The 18469-nt window shown below is 35.9% G+C and overlaps 1 protein-coding gene across 3 annotated transcripts in view; it reads left to right on the top strand.

Annotated features, from left to right (window-relative positions):
- The window catches only part of CACNA2D1 (calcium voltage-gated channel auxiliary subunit alpha2delta 1), a 389241-nt gene that overhangs the window by 295572 nt on the left and 75200 nt on the right, over positions 1-18469 (top strand). For all 3 annotated transcript variants that reach the window (XM_081102325.1, XM_081102324.1, XM_081102326.1), the window contains exons 10-11: positions 343-442; positions 14704-14862. In XM_081102325.1, coding sequence (XP_080958451.1) covers positions 343-442; positions 14704-14862 — 259 coding nt within the window. The remainder of the gene's footprint in view (positions 1-342; positions 443-14703; positions 14863-18469) is intronic.

Here is an 18469-nt window from a genome sequence, read left to right as displayed (position 1 = left end):
TAACCCCTCACGTCTAACTTGGATAACCAAGCTGGTATTAAGTTTATGTTTCCTGAGTAAGCGACTATGCCCTGAGTATTCATATTTTCTTAAAATTATCATTTGACTTTCCATTTTTGTCATTGTGCTTAGAAATATATATTCTGATGCTATATAAAACAATAAGATTTCCTTTTTTCTACACTATTAAAAATACGACTTTTTCTACTACTGATTTTTTAAAGACGAAATTATTTGAGTATTATATAAAGATCTAGAGCCAGTAGGTAACTGCCTTTACTTAAAGTGTCTGATTTTGATGAAATAGATGGTCATTAACATGCATGCACCCATTTTTTATAGGAGTGGAAGTGTCAGTGGGTTGACACTTAAATTGATCCGAACGTCTGTCTCCGAAATGTTGGAAACCCTCTCAGATGATGATTTTGTGAATGTAGCTTCAGTAAGTATAAGATGACTGCACTTCTTCGGTCATCCCATTTTGGGGGAATTAAATCTGCAATTTCTGTGACTTTAAAATACTCTGCAATGCTGTATTATAGACAGGCTGAGATATTTCTGATCTATTACAAGACTATCTCACTGAGCTGTTCCTATCCTGTTACTAATTCTCCTTTATTTCTTCACCAAGGTCCTTTCTGAATGTCTAAGGCTTTAGCCACAAAGTAATTGAAGGAAAAACATTACACATATTCTCCTTTACTCAGAGAAGCTTAAGCAGGTGACATGAACCCTTTTACTCATTGATAACATTATAACTCTTAATAAAATTTATTTTTCAATTTAACAGGAGAACCAATAGATATTTGAATGTGCTTCGTTTAGAGTTTTATTTCCCCAGAACCATCTTAGGCCTTCCTATTCATAGAGTGTACTGAACTCTGAAAACAAGTGAAATAGAACAAAATAAACGTTACCATGTCTCATTTTAATTCATAGAAATGAGGCAAAAAATGCCATGGCTGGTGACTGATGGATATAATTTCACATTTGAAGTGGATGTATTCCTAGAGATGAACATGAGGGAAGGGGAATTTGTGGGGAGGTCATTTTGTATCGAACACAGGAGAATGGCTTTATCTCTGACACCACTGGGAGGAGGAAGAAGTTCAAGCACATGGCCTCCCTTAACTGAGAGGGCACCTTGGGGAGTGAAAGTGGGCAGGAGATGGGGCATAATCCCTTGTCAATCAGAGCTCCAGGTAACTAGATTAATATTTACTGAGAGGAAGAGGATTAGTCCTAAAGTGCTTTTAGCATGATATCCCTGGCTAAGGGTAACTATGCTAAATAGAACTCAGGATCAATGAAGTAAAACCCCCTGAAAAATGTCCCTGCGTGATATAACTCTCTGGTTAATACATTGGAGCTAGTCCGTAGTTTAAACAGTCCAGCTATGCAAGGAACCCCTCAAACCTCTTATTGAGACTTTTCATCTGGGCCCGAGGGGTGTCGCCAACATGGTACTGAAGGGCCTGTCTATGTTTTCTAGAGGGGCCATATAGAATGCCACAGACTGGATAGCTTGAACTACAGAAATGAATTTCCTCATAGTTCTGGGGGTCGGAAGTTCAAGGTCAAGCTGCCAGTAGAGTCAGTTTCACCTGAGTTTTCTTTCCTTGGCTTGCAGTAGCCGCCACCTTGCTGCCTCTTCACATAGTCACCTCTCTGTGTGTGCAGGCCCCTGGTGTCTCTTCCTCTTTTTATAAGGACTCATGTCCCTAAACTAACTGCCTCACCTGGTTGAAGTTCTTATCTTCGGACGCTGTTACATTCTGAGATACTGGGGTTGGGACTTCAACATATGAATGTCAGGGGGACACAGTTCAGCCCATAATAACATGTGGCACCACTGTCCATGTCCAGATCTTTTTCTGCTTCTGATGAACCTTTAGAAACCTTAGCTTGTCTGACCCCATGTGTTACCTCACCACTTAGTCTGTAGTTCTCAAAAAAAGTGACCAGAAAAGATAGTCATGTTGTTTCATTTGTACATAAACACATTGTTTATCACACAGCCATTGTGGTGGTGCTAACAAAATATGATCTTTGACATCACAAAAGAGAAAGTTGTAAATTCAGTACAGATTTGTCATATCTAAGTTTCTTTTGATACTTAAATCATGTAGGAGATGCAGAATGAATGCTGCATCATTTCCTAGTGACTCTGTTGTTTCCAGTGCTGTTTGTTGGTTACAGAAAAGAAGCCTGCTGTTAGGCAAAGCTCAAATGCAAGCATTATGTAGCTGTTTTCCCACTAATCCAGTTATATGTTTTGACAGAAGTAAGTGGTAGATGATAGGAGCAGCAATTCAATTATAGCATGTTCTGATTTACAGGCAAAATTTCAAATGTTGACACGGGAGTGGAATTTGTTTATGAAAGTGAGGGAATTTGACGTTTTAGGAATAAAGTTGTGAGCTAGTGGATAATGAAAGGAAAATGTATGCTGATTATGGGCAATATGTGAAAAGTTACCAACTGAACAAGGTTGTCATATATTTCCATAAAGTCACATAGCTTCTTACTTAAGAATTAGATGCAAATATCAAGATTGTAATAAGGTTCCTTGAGTGCATTTTCTTCCAGAAAACTTTTATAATTCATGTGCATTAAAAAATGCTGTCCTGGAGTAGTCATCAGAAAGAAATAATCAAAATATAATTCCTTATAATATCTTTGCTATTAGTTGTAAGAGAGAACTTTTTTCTTAACCCTCACCCAAGGATATGTTTTCATTGATTTTAGAGAGAGATGAAGGGGGGGAGGAGAGAGAGAGAGAGAGAGAGAGAGAGAGAAGGGAGAGAAACATTGATTGGCTGTCTCCCATACAGTCCCTGACCACTGGCGATTGAACCCCCAACCTAGAAATGTGCCCTGACCTGGAATCAACCCTTTGGTCTTTGGGATGATGCGCTATCCAACTGAACCAACTGGCCAGGGCTGAGAAACTTGTTTTTTAAAGTAAACTCTCCACTTTACCTAGATTGTAGTCATACCTAGATTGTGGTCAGTAAACAACAGTTTTAGGAGTGACAGTCTCTATATGTAGTACGAAATGGAGAGTGAGGAACCACCGCCACATAGGAGTTGGGGAAGGGTTGATCTTGACCTGATGGCAACATTAGCAAGGCTCACCTCTTGTGAAGTGACCCACTTCCCACTCTTCTCAGACAATCCGGCCTCTTGGATGTACTCGTTGAATTGCATAGGGATTGTGCATAACCTTTGAAACGATTAGTTACATGACCTTGTACAAGTTATGTAAGGCTTATGAATCTGTTTCTTCCTCTTTGAAAAGGACATCATATTTGTCAAAAAGCTATTGAGCACTATATGCAAAATGCTTACTTATGGCAATTGTTATTATTACCATCATATTCTTCTAATACTTTTCTACCAACTGCTGAGAGACAGTTCTTCATGAATACGTCACATTTCTTCAAGGCTAAGCATTAACAGCCAATCTGCTCAGCTTTATGTCCATTCCAGGAGAGTGAAGGTAGAGCTGTCTTCTCCCCCAGAAGAGGTTTACATTGCCGAGTCATTAAGATATGGTCTCCTTTTTATGAGGATGATGGTCTGTCTGCCAGCAGCCCCTTGTAAGCTCAGGGGCTTCCTCATTTGGGATCTCTTGGCCAAAACTCATCTATGGCCAGTGCGGATGACTGCTGGCCCTTCTCTTATCCCCTGTGGCGATTGGGTTTTGGGTGCAAATAGGTCTCAGTCTGGTTACTCCTGCCTTTTGTCTCTCACCAGAGGACTTGTATTTCTTGGGCTAGCACCGTGGTCGGCAAACTGCGGCTCGAGAGCCACATGCGGCTCTTAGGCCCCTTGAGTGTGGCTCTTCCTAAGCCTTAGGAGTACCCTAATTAAGTTAATAATAGTGTGCCTACCTATATTGTTTAAGTTTAAAAAATTTGGCTCTCAAAAGGAATTTCAATCGTTGTACTGTTGATATTTGGCTCTGTTGACTAATGAGTTTGCCGACCACTGGAGCATCTATGAAGCGGTAGAAGACTAACTACTTAGCTTAAAAGTAGGATGAAATCTCAGACACCTCCCAGTTCTTGACTTGATAGTTAAACACCAACTAATGTCAGTGGGGGTTTGTTGAAATATGCAATTGTACATATCTGCAAACAGACACGATTTGGATTGTTCCTTTTCCTATGAGCTCAGAACTTTTTTTCCCCTTCTAAAATATGCCTAATGGCTTTCTCGGGTTAGGAACTTCTCTGCGTATGATAATGAGCACAGTTGTCTGTTGTTTCACAATTTAAATTTAAAAGTTATTTTTAAACCCTTCCGAAGCAGGCCCGCATTTGCCAGTGCTCGAGTAAAAGAAAAGATACTTGGCAAGCCATTGCAGTTTGCTGACAAATGAATTCTGGGAGAGTAATGTCATTTCAGTCTTATAAAATAGTCATCCGTTTAGATTTCAGGAAAATTTTATGTTGATTCATATCTCATGTCAACAAATAAGAATATTAGAGTTTGTACCCTTGATTCTCACAGTGGGGCCTGTGGCCAAGCAGCATGAGCAGCACCTGGCAGCTGATTAGAAACGCAGAATCTCAAACTCTGCCCCTGATCTGAGGATCCAGACTCTGCAGTTAGCAGGTCTCCCAACTGATTCCTCAGCAGTGGGAAAACCAGAGAATCCGGGCTCATCAGGGAGGCACATTTGGCAGAGTCCAGTGGGCATCTGCCTGGGGCTTGTTGTAACTAATCATGCTTATTCATGATTGAGATTTTAAGATCTTGGTACTTCATTGAATTACTAATACAATAGGTGTTTATGAATGTTTTCATTTTGTAGCCATTTGCTTTTGTGAGGGTGAAATTAAAAAAAAAAAACACAGGAAGAAGGAGTAAAATTAAGCTCATTAAAAAAACCTGAAATTCCCTCTTTTTACATACTTTTAAAGGTAAAGATGGGTGCTTTAAAAATTATCTTCATCTAAATTATACACAAAAGAAATTGTAGACTGTGAAGGAAAGACTGAAATGAGAAATTTAGGGATTATATAACAAGACAAGTAATCAAGGTTATTTAATTAAAAAAAAGAGATTGCTAGAGGATAACTTAATTGCTTTGGAAGTATAAGGAAAGTTTATAAGAAGGTGTGGACAAGCATGGTAAATATTTTTCCATTAATTAAAAGGTGCAAGAAAGATGGATTTGGTACTTAAAAATTAGTTGCATTTGGAGTTTTAGAAATAAGAAAGTAATACTTAAAGTGAGGAAGAGGGAATACTTTTAAAACTGAGCTATTGTTTTTAAAATAAAAGTTATTGACTTATTTACTGGGGCTTGAAGGACTAGGTAAAGATTCCATGCCCAATAAGCATAGATGTATGTCATTACATGTTGGGTAAAATTTTTCAAAGTACATTTATTCATTTAATTTTAAGTAAAGGCAAAGAGATTGGCTAGGGCTAACCTGAGCTTTAGCCTTAGCAGGGTAGCTCATAGTTATTTTAATTAAATTAAACTATCGTATTTGCTATTTAATTATTTAGCAGGTTTAGCTTTAAGAGAAATTAAAATATAAAGTGATAGTATAATAAGGTAGTTATTAGCAAATATAGAGACTTAAATCTTAATTTTTGAATAGCAAAATCCCACTTCAGCAAATTCTTGGTCATATATTCCACTGTAAAGGACTTTGTTATAGTAACAATTTGCATATTACGTTCTCTTCCAAATTTCAAGATACAAATATTGCCATTTGCTTTCCCCCACTTTTCTAATATTTTGTTAAATGATTCATGTTTATTGTACCCCTTAAAATATATTCCTCAAATTTTTTTCACTCCTCATGAAATCTTTCCTGCTTAACCTTTGCTCTATCGATAGGTATCTATTTATTATTTTTATTGATTTATACTATATCAATAGTACAAATTTTTTGGATGTGTATATTTCAAATGTATATTTTGATCCCAATGGAACTGAGTTAGATTGAATATAATTCCTTCAAATCTAGTTGGTATTTTTTTTGTTGATGCCAGATGCTATCCCAGATGTTTAAAAGAACTTATTGGAAATGTTAGTAACTTTGTATCAAAATGCAAATAGAATATCGTAAAATGACACTTGGGACATACGCAGAAATTTATTCACTATTTCAACAACGGTTAGTAGGCTGAATTTGGAGTATGTTATGATTTAAGTTAATTGGAATATTTCTTTAAAAATGAAAACATCAACATTTTTGATGGACTATCATTTATAATTATAGACAAACAGAAATTTTGTTTTGGTAATGCTATCAACATTTTTATTAGTTTATTGTTACCATTTTCTTTTGACATACAGAATTTATTATTCCTATTTATTTATGTAATTCTTTTTCTGATAGTTAAAATGATCAGATCTGGCTCTGGGCGGGGGTCAGTTAGTTGGAGCATTGTCCCGTACACCAAAAGGTGGTGGGTTCAATTCCTGCTCAGGACACATACCTAGATTGCAGGTTCCACCCCCAGTCAGGGGAGCATACAGGAGGCAACCAATTAATGTTTCTCTCTCCTTTTCTCTCTTTTCTCTCTCTCCCTGCCTCCCCCTCTCCCTCTCTCTCCCTTCTGGTCTCTCTAAAAAATAAAAACATACATTCTGGTGAGAGTTAAAAAAAATTATCAGATTTAATTACCTGATTTTAAAATTTGAGGGGCTTTCCCTTTTATTTCAGAAAGGAGGAACCTAAAGCTCAGAGCAGAGAATTTATTAAAATGTGGCTATTGATGCTTATTAGTAGCCATTTCTGAACTAGTCCTGCTTTTCTGAAATTGAATTAAAAAGTGGAAACCTTTTTATCAAAACTTATTTTTTTATACAGTAGAACCAAGAAACCACAAAACAGCAGCCAGTGTTTGGGGACAGTGACATCAATTTGAGGACGAGAGTGGTCAAGTCCCAGAGTGCCATTAGCACAGATATTCCCGTTGTCTCCAGCCCTGGGTGGCCACATCTTCTGGTTTCCCCAGAATAGGGCTTAATAATAGCATTAAAATCAACGTTACAACATGAGCACATCTAATGAATTACCTAGTAGTACTTTTAATAATATATTTAGGATCTGAATTTTTTTTAAAGGAAAGAATATATGAGATATATGTAGAATAGTTGAAATGGAAATACAGTTATAAATGTGGAATTAATAATTCTTTCTGGAATGGAAACTGACTCAAGTGAATATGTAAATTTTTCTCAAGTTTATTGGTAAATGCAATTTTAATTTGACCAAAAAAAAGTTCCAAAGTTCAATAGGACAACAACTGATCGAAAAGTGACAGGGTATGACAGCTTACTCTTCTGGTTTATATGGAAAATGATTAGGCACCATAGACAAGAGGGTGCCAGGTGTTTGGGTTAGTAGTAGAGCTCTGACTCTTGGTTGCTGTGTGTGATTCTTAGCCTCATTTTCTCAACTTTATAATGTAAATCATATTAAAACTAAAGCCATAAGCTTGGTGAAGGTCAATTGAATTAATACATGTAAAGTGCTTAGCTTGGCACAATTGTTATCCTCAATATATTTTGGCTAATTTTTTTATTAATATTAAAAATAAGTTGGTGAAATGATGGAAAGAGTAAAGGGATTAAAATTCTTAGAAATGTATCTAAATCTTAATTGATTATAAGGAATGGATCATAAACCAATAATTATTTAAAAATAAAATAAAATTGACTATTTGAGAAAACACACATCTAAATATAATTGTCACCTCATACTTTTGGGGGAAATAAATTCCAACATGACTGAATACTGAAATGTAAAATAAGTAACAAAATCATCAAATATTAGTAAAGACCATAAATGAATATTTTCCTGATTAGTTTATGTCTTCTAAGCATAAAATTACTTTAAGAAGTCATAATAAATAGGTATAAATTAAAAGCTAATCAACAGAATGAAAAAATAAGACAACATTTTAACAGATTATATGAAAATTAATAGATGGGAAAAATTTTACTTCTTAGCCATCAGGGAAATTTAAGTACCTAAATATTGAATTATCCTCTTTACTTATAATTTAGCAATTAAAGTAATAAGTGCTTATGAAAGTGAAGTTAGATGTTTATACATATTATTGTAAATTAATTCAGTATTTCTGGAAAGTAATTTGGCAATAGATAAAGAACCTTAAAGTGATTCTGAACTGGGAATATGAGCCTATGTGTATGGATAAGTGTTATCAGCTATTTTCTCTGGATTTTATAACAATTTTATTATAATATTTTCTAGTTTACAAACATCCTATTAAAAATAGAAAAATCAACATAAATAAACCATATTTTAAATAGGAATAAAAGTTAACCAATATTTTCAAGATCACAGTTTGTGTTCACTTTCCTTTTATTTTTTTTCCTGCATCGCCCTCTGGTGTCCAAAATGTGGATAACTTCTGTTACCATGATTTGTAATTGTGCTTACTTAATATGCAAAATTGCATTGTTTACAGTACATAATTTAGGTAATTCATTTAATTAATTATTTTATCTAATTTAAATTATGTTAAGAAGTTTATTCATATTGTATAATTAAAAAAATACCCATGTTCCAAAGCAGGCCGGTCTGGATTTGAGTTCTTGTGTTTTGCTGATCAACCGCACAGCTTGAGCCCACACTTTTCCTCTATTTTTTTTACATGCAAAAAAGAGAGAGAAAAGATCCTTAGAACATGTTCTAAGGAATAATTTGTATATAGAACAGTTTTTCAAAAATCAAGGAATTATAAATTATGTTCAATTTTTCCATTAAAGAATGCTTTATGACAAAGTACCCTAAAGGGAGTTTATAGGAGTATAGAATCCATGGATGAGGTAAAGGAGGGGAAATTAAAGACATGCTGAGTGGTCAGACACATATTAAATGGGCCACTTCTTTTTCTCTGCTGTTCTAAGCGGAAGAATATTCCCTTTGGGATTTTACTTTTAGTTCTTAATGTGTTAGGGTAAAACTCTGTGATCCCACCAGCCTTTCAAAGGGAAACTCAGGGTTCCATGACGGTGGATTACAGGTGCCGTTCCTAGACAAGGCTGCTTTCCAGGACCTTGATGTTCTCTGACTGTTGGTGTATATCAAGGCCATGCCAACATTTTATGGTTTGTATCCCAGGTTAATCCAATGGGCAGCAGAGCTGCTCTCATGAATATTTTTTGGAATGGTTTCTTATTCAGTAGAGGCCACAGAACAGAAATAGATAACAGCCTTCACAAAACCAAGAGTTTAGGACGCCTCATTTGAGAAATTAAGAGGTTGCTTTGGACCTAGAGTATCTTTTAATTTAATGTGTGTACTTGACTGTGATATTTAATAGGAAGGTTCTTTGAAGTTTACTCTTCATGGTTATTTCAGAGAATATCTTAATATTAAACTAATGTTTGAGGGACCCTTGTTATAGGGTATAGCCTGTTAGTGAACTTTATTTAAAGTTTAATAAGCTGGTATTGTTTATCTGAATCTCATGCATCTAGGAATCCATTCTGATTTTGCTACTGATTATACTGATGTTTTTACTAAAATAAATTTTTAAAGGATAGAGTTGCCATTGATTTAACATCTATGTGCTGGCATCTACTTTATGCTAGGTGTTTTACAGTCATTTTCATTTGACTATTTTAATAGTGTCTGTTTGGAAAGACTACTTATGATTATGAATATAGAAATATAAACACCTATTACACAGTTAAAATATAGTCACTACAATAATAGGTTTATATCTTGATTATTGATCAACATTTTGGGCCATATTCTAATTTTCTTAAATTCCATCCATATATTCAGTAAATATTTATAGCGTACCTATTATATACCTAACATTAAGGATGGAATGATAGGATGGCCGTTTTCTTTGATCATGTGGGCTTCTAATCCAGTGGAAGAGTCATTTAAGATGCCATACAAAGAAATATGAAATTATAACTAAGATATGTTCTATAAAAAATAAATCTAGGCCTAGGAAAGCTTATTATGGCATGATTTGTCCTAGGCAGGGAAGGTCAGGAAAGCGTTGCTAAGGAAAGAATGTGGAGGTAAGTGGGATAACTGAGTGTAGAGGAGAGGCAGAGTGTTGTAGGCAGAAGGAACAGGATACGTGAGAGAGGGAAATGAAAGAATGTCCAAGTGCCAGAACACGGTGGCAAAGTCCCTCGTGATTTACAACCAGATGCTCACATTACCCCACACACTTTCCCTGTCTCAGACGCTCACAGAGATTTTGCTCAGCAGTTCTAAAAAGGACCTATTTGCTTGGATTTGGGGGATCAGGAAAGGAATCCGTGTGATGTTAGCTTGAATCTCTGACTCTGTAGGGTTAGTGAAGAATACATCTTTAAAGAAGTATTTAATTAATAGATGACAAAAGCAGGGCTCCTTAAATCTATTTTCACTCACCATATACTACTTCAAAGTTTTATACGGTTACATTATTAAACTTCTGCCTTCCAGTTTTTAATATACATGTGGCTTGTATATTAAATATGTGATTTATAAAATAAAATATAGGCACATGTTACCGAAGACTACAATTTTAGTTCATGAAAATAAACCGATGAATATCAGATGTCTGTGTAATGTATACTGATCTAATTTAGACTTTTAAAATGTATCATCCGTTTCCTTGGGAGAATAAGAATTGCTATAGGGACTTAAATGTAATTTCTTTCTTGCATTATTTATGAGTTTTATTATGAATATAATTGTAGTCTTTCTGATGTACATACTGAATTTGTATTTAATGAATTAAATTTACATTTAATCAGTTTGTGTTAAAGTGATTTAATGAGATGTTTCACTTTTCTGTTTAAAAGCAGGTCAAGGCCAATCAGAATACTTAAGTCTATACATTATTGAATACTCATTTTGTGCATAACATAATTTTATGATGTATGGTTTAACTAAATCAGTTAATAACATTTCCTATAACTATACCTAATAATTCTCAAAAGTTAAACATTTTGCTATTAATATATTGGCAAATTATTATTATTATTTTACTTTCTAACATGAAAATTATCATTCTTTTAAAAAATATTATTTTAAATGGACTTTTAGGAGAATGGAGAGAGACACACACACATAAACACATGCACACTCATATAGAGAAACATCAATGTGAGAGAGAAAATTGATCGGCCACGCCCTGATTGGGGATCAAACCCAAAGCCTAGGTATGTGCCCTGACCAGGAATCAAACTGCCACCTTTGGTACAAAGGATGGCGCTTCAACCAACTGAGCCACACCAGCCACAGCCTCACATTCTTTTCTTTTCAAAATGAAACATGTAGATTAAGATTGCGTCACACTATCAAAGATTGGAAAGTAATGAACTAGGCAGTGGGAGTTAAAACATTCAAATTTATAGACAACAGTAAAATATATTGGAAGTTTATTATTCAATGTTAAGGTAAGAACTCAGAGTACCTGTGCAGGACATTTCACTTGTTATTTAATATCCACTCCCTCCAAACCATCTCTTCTCTTGCTTTACCCTGATGACCTTGCTTCATTGTTCACTGGGGACACAGACAGTAACTGTCATCTGTTCAACACCCAATCTACGCACCCCAATCTACGCACCCCAATTATCTGTGCACCCCCATTATCTGTGCTCGGCTCCCACTCTTCTTTCCTGGAACAGGGAAGTCAACACATGTTTTCTTAAAGGATCATTTTTATAGCTGCCAGCTGTATTCCCTCCTTCCCCACCTCACAAGAACTTTATTTTTTACCTCTTTTCTACAGGGTGTTCCAAAATATGTATACACACTTTAACAGCTGATTCCATTACATTTTGAAAATGAAATATAGTTTAATCAGCACTGCCTTTATAATTATTCAAAATGTGTATACATTTTTGGGACACCCTCATTTCCTACCTCTTTTCTTTCCTTTCCTCTTTAGTATCAATCCTCTCTTGCTCTAGTGACCCTTCATTTTAAAGAAGCCCTTCCTTGCCCCCCGATTTACGTTTACAGGTACTTTGCTCTCTTGCTTCTCTGCTTCCCACCCAGGCGCTTTGAAGGTGACCCTCTGTGCATGCTCTCACCTCCCACGGTTCTCCAGTGCACTCCACTGGGTTCAGCCCGTACTGCCTGGATGAGTTCAGTAGTAAGTCCTCATCTTCTCTGTCTCTGAACTGCAGTGTCATCTTCTTGAGACTCTTTCTCTCATCATCCAAGACAGTCCAATCACCTTGTTTCTTTCTTGTCTCCATGGGAACATAACTCTTATTCAGTTTTCTCAAGGGCTCTTCCCCCCCACTTTTAATTTATATGGTTTTAAGCCAAATTTCTATGATGAAGGTGTTTTGTTTTGTTTTTAACTTTAACCAAGACTTCTTCTACTAGTAAGCCTCATGCTTTAAATGTTCTGATTTACTGACATCTCCGTTGGCATATCTCACTTGTATTGAAAACTCACCCTCACGAGTACTCTGTGCTTCTCTTCCCTATAAGTCCTCTAGCTACTCCTCCAGCTCTCCAGCCACCCCGGTGCCCATGTCAGAATCTGACAATCATCTAACATACCACAGTCCTACTAAACCACACCCCCAATCCACCACCCCATCCTATTGATTCTTCCTCCAAAATAGATCCGGAATTCCTTCTTTTCTGATGACTCCCACAAATAATAAAGCCAATATCTATGTTCAGCTTGGTTATGGCAACAGCCTTTTAATTATTCCCCCCTCCTTTAAATTTTGATCACCTTACATATATTTTCCAAACAACAGCTAGTGTGATCTCTTAAAATTCTAGATTATACTAGTTAGCATTTGGCTTGAACTCTTTCTACGATGTTTCATTTGACAAAAGAAAATCCCAGTTGTTCAGCATTTCCATTAGGCCTTTCATCTAGCCCCTTTCTCCTTCCCTGAACTCATTTGTCTTCATATGTGATTGGGCTAAACTTCTTTATATTTCCCTAAAAGGCTCCCCCATCCCCACATCACCCCAACACATCAGGGTCTTTTTGCATGTTGTTCTATTTGCCTGGAATGTTCTTCCTCAATAGTCTTCAGTAAATTATTTCTCTGGAATCACAGGAAATGCCATTTTTGGGGGGAATTTTTTCCCCTAACTGCTTACAATTCAAAATAGGACACCACCCCCTGATAGGTTCTCCTAAATCATAATACTATATTTCCTTTTCAAAAGTAATCATAATTTATTGTAACACATTGAGAGGTGATGTGGGAATAGTTAAAATCTCAAGACTCTTCTGCCACAGTGCTAGTCTGAATTCTGACTATCACTTATTTGCCACTATGGACATATTTCATTTCTCTATGTTTAAGTTTCTTCAGGGATAATAGTAACACTAATCATAGGACATTTGCCAAGAGGAGTGATAAATATTTGTAAAGTACATAGTAAATGCAGCACATAGTAAATACCATATAAGTGTTTACACACATGCAAACGTGTGTGTATATGTGCAAGCCCAGTTTACATACTGTCTGAAGGCACAAAACTATCAGCTGCCATAATTCTTAACATATAATATTGCCAGTTAATGTTTGCTTAATGGGTTGATGAAAACTGCGGTGTCCTTATAACAAGGCTTCATTGATCTTCAGAGGAAAAAGAATGATGCATTATAGTTATAAGAATATATAATTACTTTAAAATTTTGTGTTTTGGCTTGTCATCCACCTATAAAAATCATTTAATTATGTTTTTGATCTGAAAATATTTTCAAACTTTTACCTGACCAGCCCCTATCTTTTAGCAAGTAGGTTTATTATCCTAATGTTTCAGATGTGACAGTCTAAACCCCAGGAGTCTGAAGGATTTATACAAATAGCAGAGTTAATAAATAATAGGATGATCCAACTCATATCAGTATTCTGGATCTTATTGCAGTTACTCCTATTGTTCTTCTCTTTTGGGGAAATATCCAGTGAATTATGTGAATACCTTTTATAGTGATTGGTGAAATTGGTGATCACTCTTAAATTTTCAGTTTGGGGCAGGTATGGTTGGAGTTTATCCTCTCCTCTCCTTGCCGCTTTGTTGATCAGGAACACATCACTGACAGCAGTAATTCTCTGCAGTGTTCTCTTGTCTTTTGCTTGCCTCCAGTTTCACTGAATTCTGTATAGAACCTCTGCAGTGATAGTTCTAAAAAGCTACCAGGTGTTCTTGACACTTTCAGATTACCTGTTTTAGTCCGCATAGGAAGGCTCTACTCTCACGTTTCAAAATGATGAAAGCTCTCTTCTTTTAGCTCAGTGTACTGTGTTTCCATCTAGCTCTTCCTGATGAGGCACGAGTAAAATACTCAGTCTCTCCCTTATCCTGCATAGGCATCATCATATCACTTCTGGATTCTGAATACATTTCATTATCTATTGGGTTTCTTCTCTCTTTTTTTTTTTTTTTGTAAAAATGCTTATAAAATTTGAGAGCTGGAAGGGACTGTATATAACTCAAATCCCAAATGTATAATCAGGGAAACCAGGCTTCAGGAGGTAAGTGACAGGCTCAGAGTTCCAATATAACTTCAGGGCTTAGGTGAAAATTACTACTTGATCCTCAGTATACTTTTGTTACCAATCTATTCTACCCTTTTTTTTTTCCCAAAGAGAAAGCAATGCATTAGGATTGAGAATTACAAACAATAAATTCAAAGAAAATTACATGGTTGATTTAAAGTTCATTTATATGTTCACTGTTTTATCTTTTTCAGTTTAACAGCAATGCCCAGGATGTAAGCTGTTTTCAGCACCTTGTACAAGCAAATGTAAGGAACAAGAAAGTACTAAAAGACGCCGTGAATAATATCACAGCCAAAGGGATTACAGATTATAAGAAGGGCTTTAGCTTTGCTTTTGAACAGCTGCTTAATGTAAGTAGCAATACCATCCCCTTTTCTTTTTCATTATTGAATTGCAGCTGCTGAATTTTAATATCCTGAAAGTTGAAGCTCTCTGGGTTAGATAACAGTGCTCTTTTTCATTTGTTTAAAAAGTGGATGTGTCCAGGCCATAGAAACCTTTGTACTACTTTTATCTTTAAATTCACATTTAAAAGGTATACAAAATTCATATTTTCTTGTCCTTTTAGATCTTCTATCATATTTTCAGAATATGTTTAGAAACATATTTACAAGGTAATTTAATTTTGCATAAGCACTTAAAACTTAGTTGTCAAAATTAGAATATCATTTATTTTTCCTTCTATCAATTGCTATATTATTTTTTTGGAAATTTGTTCTTTTGATCATCAAATGGTTGGTGGAAAGATTTTAGTTTTAAACATCTACTTTGGGTATTTTAATTGTTCCTAAATGTACAGAAAGGTCAAAATGGCAGACAGTAAGTTGAGAGGGAAGATAAGTCCCAAGCAGGAATTCCTCAGGGAAGATTCCCCTCAACTGATCACCCATCCATGTCTACAGTTAGACTATGGGACTCGGACAGCCTGCTGCCTGACACTGTGGATTGTATTTTCAAATGGCTGCGCCACCTTTTTCATTCTGAACTAGTTGAGAGCAGGAGTTATCATTCAGTTTTGTACCTCTCAAGAGACAGTATTTTCACTGTGTTTGAGACTGAGGACCTAATTGCTCTGTACCTTGGTTTCTTGTCGTATACAGTGGAGGTCACCATCACATGTACATCATATGGTTGTGGGCAGGGTTGTTTAGAGTATCTGACCCACAGTAATCCTCATGTGTAATATAAGCTGCTGGGCTGGTGTTGGAGTTAAGATCATGATTACTATAATTAACAACTAGTACATGGCTGGTACAGAATCAGCAGATAATTCCTAATGTATTTGCTGAACCAGAAAAGCCCTTACAGGTGATCTTTTCTTCAAATTTAACTTTGATGTTCCCTAAGTGAATCTTTCTAAACAGGTTTTGAGAGTCTGATCAGTTGGTTCGGCCAATATTTGTGAGTGTCTCACAAATTCCTGTCACAGCGCCAGAGCTGGAATTCTAGAAATACTCCAGACCATCGGCTCTTGAGAAGCTCCAGCATACAGTAAATCATTATCCCAGTGCAATGAGTTAGGGCCATCATGGGGCATTCAGAGTGTGTTTCTGGAGCAGTGTGGAGGAGGAACTCAACTTACCCAAAGGGGATCGGGAAGGTGTGGCCTTTCCTTGAAAACAGGCTTTTGAGCAGTGAGTAGAATCTAGGTAGGTAGCCAAGAGAGGGGAAATCATTTAAGATAAAAAGAACTGCATGGACAAGTGCCAGATGACATGGAACCTTGCGAGAATTGCGGGCTGTTGGCCATGGCTGGAGCATAGCAATACAGGAGCAGTGATGGAAATGGAAAGACCATGAATTGTCAGTTAATGGAGTGTTTAGGAGCCAACCAAATGGTAATGGTATGGAAATGACATGCTCTAACTAGTGTTTGAGGTTAAGCTATGGTGGGAATCCAGGTGTTGGAATAGTGGTGAAGAGATGTTAGGAGTAACAGGGTAACTGGCCCAGGGAAAGAGGCTGCTGAGTGGCAAGAGGGATTCGGGTGACTCTACGTTCTTTTAACAAGACTCTAAGTTCTTTTAACTAGATAACGGCACAGGAATCTAGATAGAGGGAAAGTGAGGGCAGAAAGAGCTCAGTTTCAATTGTGTTGACTGTTAGATGCTGTTAGATAAGTAAGTAAGGAGATGGAAAGGCAAAGCAGTTCAGCACTGCAGTTTTGAAGGGAAGTTATATTTGGTAAAAATGCATGTTTGTTAAATGATGTATGTTCATTAATAAAAATATGACAACTTAAAACTTTGAAATTCAAATGTAATTGGCCATTAGATTCAGATATATTCTTTCTATAGAAAAGGAATATAATTTTGAAACTAATAATTACTTATCTCTTGAGTCAGTAATTGAGTTTTCCAGATTGGCAGGTTCATTCTTCTCAGTGTTGCTCATTTAGCTGGCTCCCTTCCCTCTTATTCAGGTTTCACTTGTGAAATGCTAGGGTGTCTCAAGCCTAATGTAGGATTTCAGAGGCAGTCTCATTAGAGAGGCCACATTAACTCCCAGATTCATTGCTAGTTGCTGATAAAATACAACTGTACTTCTCTTGGCCTCTGGTGCTGCCTTTACCACCATTGTAAAGGAGTTTTAATATGTCTCAGTCATTCCTGGAGTAAATCTCAAATGTTCTGCTTTCCATGTGTCCCTTAGGTATGCACTTCTTCATTTTAAAGTAATTTTCCCAAATGTCACGGCCTGCCTTATTCACAGTGGAAGCACATTTTGTTATTTCAAACACTTCTAGTCCTCTTATTACCATGTAATGCCATTCCCTGTTTTTCTGTAAATCCTTGCAAGGTTTACCTTTGAGATCACTGAAGCAAGCATCAAATAGAATTAGACATATCATTTTCCCCATAGTAAGCCTTAAATTAAGATTTGAATTATTCTTCAGGTAGTGTTTCATAAAATGTTACCAAATACATTGAGATGCAATTTTTAAAACATTTTTATTGAGTGCATAGATGCTGCTCTATGTACTGGCCATGCAGGTATACAGCAAAGAAGGTTATGAAATAATATATTAAAGCAAATCAACGTATTGAAATAGTCATGTTCTTTATTTTACTTAATTCATTACAAGCCAGTCAGGCATAACTCTGTGACTGTGTGATTGTGTGATTCTTTAGATTATTGCAAATGCACTGAAAAGTTCTGTGATGTACTTTGCTTTATCAAAAGTCCTGAGAAGGCTGCTTCTAGGAAAAATCATGTCGAAAACAAAACATTTTATTTCCATTTTCATGTGTCCTAATCTCTCTTTCCTGGGAAAGGTTATTATTACTTTATTTGTACCAATATACAAAGATCAGCAGCACCCGGTGTGCTAAGTTACATTGATATTTGCACTCAGTGATAAAATTCCTCTGCAACTTTAAGGAAACTAAGTCCTGTGGTAGAAATTTTACTTATCACTTTTATGAGACAATCTTTTAAATACATATTTATTTTGCCCATTTTTAATATACAGATAAAAAAGACAAATCATTATGGAAATTAATTTTAGTTAAGGGATTTCAACACCTTTCACAAAGTATTTTGATAGTCAAATTTTTAGACGGTTACATTCAAAGTCAAGAACCATGTTTGAATGGGACAAATTGTTTTAGTCAGTTCTTGTGTTTTCACGATGCTTGGATGAAAGCTTTAACTGCCAGTCTTCTAACGCCTAGTCAATGGGGTGAGATTTTTATGAAACAGGATTTTTTTCATCAATAAAACAAATTTTGTTTTTCTTAGCCTGTCCAACAGGAAATGGGGTTTATCTTTTTAAAAAATAAGATAGAGCACTGCCCTCCAACACCTTAAACAGAGAAGGATAATTAATGATTTAAATATATATATTAAGGGCCAGGTTAATGTGCTGTCCAATATGGTAACCACAATCATATATGCTGTTGAGCATTTGGGATATGCCTGGTCTGAACTGAGATTTAAAGACTTATTATGAAAGTA

Source organism: Myotis nattereri (genome assembly GCF_964212035.1).
Source record: "Myotis nattereri genome assembly, chromosome: 11".
Taxonomy (NCBI): Eukaryota; Metazoa; Chordata; class Mammalia; order Chiroptera; family Vespertilionidae; genus Myotis; species Myotis nattereri.
This window is presented reverse-complemented; position numbering and strand designations above follow the sequence as displayed.